Below are 8,348 nucleotides of genomic sequence, written 5' to 3' on the forward strand. Positions count from 1 at the left end.
CCGTCTACTTACCGCATTATTCTTCTCATCAACCTTGTCGTCGCTCTTCCGGTTTCGTCTCTCCTTCTCGAAGTTGTCGGTGTTGAGGTTGAGGCGGGAGGAGGGCGTGGGAGCGAGTTTGGTGATGATGGCGTTCTGCTGTTGTTCCCAGGCCGGGCCTCCGCCACCGCCTAGGTGTGGAGAGAACACTCCCATCCCCAGACCTGACGGTGAGCGTTCGATGGTCACGCCCTTCTCGGTCATGGCTTCGGTCCTACGTTGATGATGGAGGAGAGGCAGAAGGTCTTCTCCTATCGAGCAATCGTAGATACGTGCCTCCTACTGTAGGGTCTTTAGTGATCTGAGTTAGGAGCAATCGTAGATAAGCGCCTCCTGCTGTAGGGTCTTTAGAGAGATGATTTGATCCCTAAAGGACAACCAAGATGTAGAACTCTTGTGGCTGATTGGGGGTGTAATGGTGGCCGCTGGCAACTCACACGAAAGCGAAGTGGTTACGAATTTCTTTCTTTCCCTACACCGTCAAGCTTTGCAGATCGTAACCTTTTTGTAATAATATGGGCGAGGTTTGAGAGGGTTCTTCGTTAGCAGAGGTTCCGAAGGGTGTAGGATCAACGTTAGGTACTGTTGGCGTGGATCTTGAGAGGCAAAGGCTCGGGCGGTGGTTATATCGAAGGAATGGCAGTCACCCGTCGCTGGGCGAGGAGTCTAGACACGGTGAATTATTCCAGCCTAGCAATGTGTGTGTGTGTGTGTGTGTGTGTGTGTGTGTGTACCTCACAGGGTCGAGCAGTCAGTCCTCAGTGGCCTTCAGCGTCTGATTTTAACTCTTTGCACGAAAACCTTTGCCTAGTTTGAAGTTAAAACTTCCTTTCTCTCTGTCTCTCTCTCTCTTTTTCCCTCCAGTAACACCTTAAACATCCATGTCTTAATGGCGATGTCTCAAGTGTTATGTCTCAGACTTTAATGTCTGAGATCCGTGAGTGTGTGTGTGTGTGTGTGTGTGTGTCTCAGGAGGTTAGGATGATGATGATGATGATGATACAGCCGACGAACACCAGGTCAATCAAGGGACGGTTGTGTGTGTGTGCGCGTGTGTGGGTGGGGAGAGAGGAAGAAATTTTCTATCTCTGAAAAACCCTTTACAAATTGTACCCTAGGAACTTGCAACTATAGTCTCAACCCAGCTTCTTAAAGGAACACCTCTGCTACTGCTGTCGCAACCTAATAATGTCATTATACTATTTCCTAAGCGGTGTATACATACTAAAGTCGCCATGTATGCTATACAGGAAGGGATTTAAGTATACATGACAGAATCAGCTGGTGCGACAGGTGGGCGTTTGGACACATGACAACACTTTAAAGAGTTTCAGCAGATGTGGGAGGAGCTGAGGAGTTTTCTAGTGAGTTGATTGGCCGGCTGTCTGGGCTTCCCTGCCACCCAGCTAGGGGGAGGGGGGGACGTAAGTAGGCGTGGCTATGAGCGTGGTCTGAGTGGTGGGCTGGGTCCTTAACCACCTGAAGGGAAAAAAAAAAAGGCACTTGGGCTCAGCCTAGACCACCACAAACACACACACCAGATGCGCTGCAGTCCTCATAACCTGCAAGTAGAAGTGTATATCATGAACTGTGCCAAAAGTCGTTTGATAGTTCGGGGGACACATTCACAAATGATGGAAGAAAGACGTAATCCTGAGGGGATAAACTTTCGATATGAATAAAGAAATAAGACCATAATATTCAATATTGTGGGTATAACAGTTGTATAAATGTGAGAACCTGTCAGTCATCAGATGTGAACTATTCCAACAACACATGTTGTACAAAAAACGTGCCCAAAAGCGATCAGAAATTAATTTCGGGCACGAATTTTGGTTCTCTGTAAAGTATGATATAAGCCCTAATCATTATAATTTACTACCATTTCCACGTTATAATGACACTATTCTACCATTTCCACGGTATAATGGCATTATTCCACCATTTCCACAGAATAATTGACACATTTCTATCATTTTCACGGTATAATAGACATATTTCTACCATTTCCACGGTATACTGATATTATTCCACCATTTCCTCGGTATAATTGACATATTTCTACCATTTCCACGGTATACTGATATTATTCCACCATTTCCATAGTATAATTGACATACTTCTACAATTTCCACGGTATAATGACATTATTCCACCATTTCCATAGTATTATTGACATACTTCTACCATTTCCACAGTATAATGAGTCTTAGCCTCATTGTCATTCCTCGTCTTCCAGATATAACCAAGAGATATACCACCCACACCAGGCCAGACACACCTCCATCAACCACCCTAGTGGTTACGGGAGGTTCAGCGGGTGTCCCTGGCTGTCTGGAGCAAGTGTTGGAGGCATGGCCCAGATATGAAGGGGTATCGAACGATGGAGTTAATCCTCTCATGTGTGCGAGTGTGGGTCGCCACTCGCTCCTCACGCCACACCATGTTTACAAGCCCCAGTAGTGGGACAGTGGCTGAGAATTCTTACCGTGAAAAGTTACGTCGTTTAATCTACAGAGAATAAAAACAACAAAACAAATATATCCAGTAATAGAATGAGGCAAGGATATTCAATGATAATGAATCATAGCATTATTGTCACCAAAATAACCAATGACCTTTAATTATTGACATGTGATATCGAACGCTACGTTATGCAGAATACATTTATACAATGGATCTATAATATTGAATGTATTGCACGATTTATCCGACATTTGCAAGAATATTGCACGGTATTCGATCATACTTCACCTACACTTGAAGGATCTGTCATCTTGTACCATAATATGCAACAGCGAATTCTTCGTACTGTTTGATCATTATTCTGAATGAAAGAATATCTTTGACACCGAGGTATAGTTTAATTTAGGTAGTTCCATTTTTTCAATAAAATTACAATAAAAAGAATATTCTATAGCATCCACGTAACAAGAGATTTTTTATGGATAATACTATTATTTTTTTTCCTCGTGTAGTCAATCCTTTCATGAAATAAACCGGAAAAAAACCCACTAATGATTATAAAAACCTACCTTGAATAGAAAACATTACATACAGGAAGAATGGGAGGATCATAATCACATAAATTCAGTAACAAGTTCGGAAATGCATTGTTGCGTTGTGCTTCAATAAGGGAAACATGGCGGTAGGATCCGCAGTCTTTTAAAAACACAGGTCTCCCGTCCCCCCAGCAAAACAAAGTGTCTCTCTCCCCTGGTGCACTGCGCACCACTGCAGATCGGATCCTGGCAGCCACCATGAGACGTCCTACAGCGTCCTCGCTATCACTCGAGCAAGGACGCTTAGGATTATTTGGGTAGGGAGGGCGTGAGAGAGTTCTTGCAGAACGATTCTGAGGGAATAGAATAACTGGTTATACTTTTAAGATCACGTGGAGCCTCAACTTGTGTCTCTAAGCACTTGTGATCACCCTTTACGTTGTTTTTGCTTTGTTGCAAGTCTTTCTATGTGCTTCGCTCATCTCGCTGTGTCTTATTATATACTTGGTAATCTTACTATAACGTTTTTGTTGACTGTATTACATTCCTGTCCAGTTTTCTTTCATTCTTGTGTTATTTTCAATCTTATTGGATTCTCATATTGTTGCCGCTCTTGCTATATACTTATATTATTATTATCGATATAAGTAAATCTTTGTTTTGTTGCTAGTCTTGTCAAAGCCTTGTGTTATTGTCGTCTTATTTTCGTGTTGTAGCCAAGAGCTGTGATCGTAAACGAACTTTATGAATTAATGTTTGATAATGTATTTTGCGTATATTTCTCAGTGGAAATGTTATAAACGTAAGATTTATCCAAGTTGAACGTGTCCACGTGTTGAATTTTGCTTTGTAGGTGAAAGGTTAAATGGGATAGTGAAGCGAAATTATAATTGGTCGGGGAACCAATGACTGTTTTTGACATATCATCACTGCCATAGTTATCAACATCAGATAATCATGGTGTGAGATAACGTTAACGTATATCTCGTAAATTTCAAAGTTGACATCAGCAAAGTAGCGATAACACTTATTGACCATTTACCAACCATGAAAATGACAATGAACACTTATGTTACCAATAATCTTACAACAGTTGCAGAGCAGTAAAGACTGATATTACTTTCATATGGATTAAATACTTATTCATGGCTGGCAAGTAAGAATATATCGCATGAAGTGGTCATCCGGACCGACACGCAACGGACATTCAACTCGGCAAACACCGCTTCGCACGCAGAGCTCCGTGCAGTTGCCTAATGCATCATATCCTACAATATTATGCCGTGGTTTGAGGCCCTTGCAACTCACTTCTCTCCCAAAATATCGTTTTAACGTCCCCCTTAAGCGCCTCGCCTTCAACGGCACCTCTTAACGCGCACACATTTCAGGAAATTTGCCTTTAAGGCATTATTGTGGTAAAATGTAATACCCTGAAACTCCGTCTCCCTCGAGATCTCGGCAAGACTGTTTCCCTGTGCATAATTTCACGAGCTTTTACGTTGAGAGCCTCACTTTTCTCGAGCAGCACCACCAGCCGGGTAAACTTGCGAGAAATTCATGTTCCAGTTCTGCGGGTTACTGCCGTAACAAACTGATGTACTTAGTTCCATGTCATCTGAGAAAACGAGTACACGTTTTCTACTCAGTAGAAATGGGAACTTTATTTTTGAGGGGAAATATATATATATATATATATATATATATATATATATATATATATATATATATATATATATATATATATACACACACGTAACTGCAAAATACTTAATAAAAATGTACTTGCGTTTTGCTTCCTCTTTATTCCACAAATATACACATGCAAATGATGCTAGAAATATCAAAATCAAAAGAAAATTGTAATGAGCGTTTCACGTGTTGGTGCGAGGTGTTTTTAAGGTCTAATGTCCTCTCAGTAGTCGATAACCATTTAACTGTGCAGCACCAACATTCCGAGTGTACACAGTATTAGAATTATACTCAATACCAGAAGAAAGTGTCAAGGATATTTCGATAAGAGGATAAGAAGGCGTTGAGGGGGGCCTGTATGACACTGGCAGTAGATAGGCAAAATGGCCAAACAACCAAACTACCAATGATTCGCAGAGCAATACAGACAAGAGCTATTGGACTCTGAAACCCTTTTTTCTAATCAATGATTCGGAGATTTTCGAAACTTTCTGTCCAGTCACCTTCATTCATCATGGGTCATATACGTTGTGAGATGGGAATTCAGAATTACTTCAAACGCCTTGAACAGCTGTTCAGTCATTTTGATCCATTGTTACAAATCGACCGTAACGGCTTTAATGACCCCTGGTAGTCGAAACGCCTGAAGTCCACAGAACGAGCAAACCACATACATACATACACACACACATACATGCATACATACATACATACATACATACATACAATCATCTATAAATACGCTGAGAACACTGCCAACACCCAGCTCAAATCATATAAACTAGTGGGGTAATGTGGCAACACGTCGAAGCCTAACACAGCCGCTGTTACCATGGCAATAGCCAGTGGTGTGTGTGTGTGTGTGTGTGTGTGGTGGTAATGAGGTTGTGTGGTTACGTGGGCGTAATAATTACTAGATCTTACGGTGATGTTTTTCGTTCTTATTGATTATTAAGACCGAACGAGTGTGCTATGAGAATTCGAGATTGGGCGTGAGGCGTGATTTCGCGTGTTGGTCCATGGAAAGAACGCTTCCCTTCCTCCCTCCCTCACGCAAGAAAACAGATGGGAATCAATTGCACGATTGCAATATTCATGCGATAGACACTCCCACGTCTATACAGCCATGGGTTGGTGAATTTGAAGAATCGATGGTTCATCGCTACTCGGTCATTCATTCAGAGGCATCGTAACAAGTTGACATAAGAGTAATAAAATAAGATTCAAGTTGGTGGCTCTGACAGATGTCATAGACGAGTGCGTCAGTGTCAAGGATCGTACACACAGCTAACCTAGCATGAAAATAATGATATTTAGCAAATATCACGAACATTAACGCATGACATTGTTGTATACATCGGGTAACAACTCCTAACTCGTCATGAAAACAAACCCTGAAGTATATAACTACATTTCTTAATATTTCTGAACTTTATAAGTCTTGTTTTATTATTAACTCTGATGTCAATATAAAAATCATCATGCTAGCTTTGATCGATTTCCCCAGGTTTCATACCACTCGTTCCAATAGAACTATAATGACAAAGCCAATCATACTCATAGGGGAAAAATGGTAAGACGAAAATATCCCCAAACTTTCCCCTGAAAAGCTGTGCACGTCGTAAGTCTCGGGGACTCGACCGGTATTGTGTGCTAGGTTCCTGATCCGCCAGTGATGATCAACTGCCAACTCGAGCACCCCAGCATTTGCTATGGTCGCTAGACGAGGGAGGGAGGGAGGGTGAGGAAAACATTATGCGATTGTCATGCACGTAACGGATATTTTAAGACCTAAAGGCGTCCGGCCAAGAATTTATATCTTGATTGAACTAAATACGTGATATGGAAATTTTAAGTATCAGGATTGACATATTGAAATTAACAACTTCGGTGATTAAATTGTAAAGTTATTCACATCTTGACGATGTAATGAGTTGTTTTCCTCCACGCTTGCAACATAATACCTCCCCGTCTACCTCAACCCACCTTGCATGACAACCACCCCCCTACCCTTCCCCTGCCACGCCCCTCCTCCTCACGTACCCCATACCCTCTACACCGCACAACCGACTCCAAACCCTCCTCGTCTCTCCCTCCCTCCACCACAGCACATCCTCGCCACCCATCGATCTCCACCAGTCGTCCATCGTGATGACCCGACAGACAGCTGTGTCTATACTGGCTGGCCTGTGGCCTCATGATGGTGCTCCCATCTGGATATCCTTGCGTAATTCGACAATACAGACGCACACCTGTGGTGGCTACCCTAGTTTTGAGCTGCACTTAACCTCTCTCTTACATGCTAGGTTATAGCGTTCTTATAAGCTATGTTAGAGCTACTGTCTAACCTTCTATGTCAGAGCTACTGTCTAACCTTGAATGTTAGAGCTACCATCTAACCTTTATACTCTATGGTTTAAGCTACAATCTACCCATCTATGTCCTGTAAACTCCGTCTTCAGATGAGTTAGGAACAGAATGGAAATTGAGAAACCCTTTACCACAGGCCGTGGAGTCAAGCGCCCTGGTTCGCGACGGTAATTACCGTGGCTGGGGTATGTTGCTTACAGGTATAGTCGTAGTTAAGGTAATAATAGTGTTAGTGTAGAAGATTGGGTGCTATCATAATGATAATTTGGTAATTAGGTGCTGTGCGAACTATTCACTTAAAGACTGTGGCAGTAAGTATCTTGCTGGCATACTTTAACTCGCTGAAAAAGACCATATCGACATCAAAATGGAAAATAGTGCCCAAGTACACTTTAAACGATAATCATTTTTTGGTTTATATAAACAGAAGAGAAACTTCCATATGATCTTTAAGTAAATAAATAACGATTTGTTGACGATGCTGACGAAAGCAGGAAGCCTAACATATAAAAAAATGTCATAATAAACAAACACACTGGCTTTATTACCTTTGGGTAGCCAGGCGCTGCAATTGGCCTTATGCAATTTATAATTCATTATCCTTTTTTCGGGGGCGAACTACCGGGAAATTGTTACAGGTTATCCGGGTATCGCAATTGTACTAAACTTTGGTATATAAAACCATCATATTTAACCTCAGGATTCATGTAATACTGCTCGTACAGGTTCAAAGTTACTCTACCATCAGTAGCAGGGTAATTATGCAATCCTTTAAAGCAAGTAGTTCCTCAACCGAACTGAACAATATATATATATATATATATATATATATATATATATATATATATATATATATATATATATATATATATATATATATATATATGATAACAGGAGACATAAAAACAAGCCAAGCTTAATGGTGGACTGGTGATCATGAATGATGAAGAGGTATCGCATGTGGCAGTCAGCCTTCCCCCCCTTCCTCCTTCCACCCTTCTCACCCCCCTCTCCCATTCCCCCCTTCCCATCTCCCTTCCCCCATCCTAGATTAGCTATCATGGGGAAGCACGATATATTGGCCCCGTGTGGCAATGGTGCCACATTATACTGGTATGGGAAGACAGCGGAGCCATGTTAGTGCTGGCGTGGATCAACAAAGTAACGGTAGCAGGCTATGTTGGATTGGAGCTTATATTATGACATCGCTGGTTCGCTATGTTGTTCAAGACGAAGTTATGATCCATT

The 8,348-nt window shown here is 41.7% G+C and overlaps 1 protein-coding gene across 3 annotated transcripts in view; it reads right to left on the reverse strand.

Moving 5' to 3' along the window:
* The window catches only part of LOC139747690 (uncharacterized), a 41,002-nt gene that overhangs the window by 17,362 nt on the left and 15,292 nt on the right, over positions 1–8,348 (reverse strand). For all 3 annotated transcript variants that reach the window (XM_071660286.1, XM_071660285.1, XM_071660287.1), the window contains exon 2: positions 13–1,601. In XM_071660286.1, the coding sequence (XP_071516387.1) occupies positions 13–243 (231 nt within the window). In that variant the 5' untranslated portion in view covers positions 244–1,601. The remainder of the gene's footprint in view (positions 1–12; positions 1,602–8,348) is intronic.

This window comes from Panulirus ornatus, chromosome 69 (genome assembly GCF_036320965.1).
Source record: "Panulirus ornatus isolate Po-2019 chromosome 69, ASM3632096v1, whole genome shotgun sequence".
NCBI classification, from domain to species: Eukaryota; Metazoa; Arthropoda; class Malacostraca; order Decapoda; family Palinuridae; genus Panulirus; species Panulirus ornatus.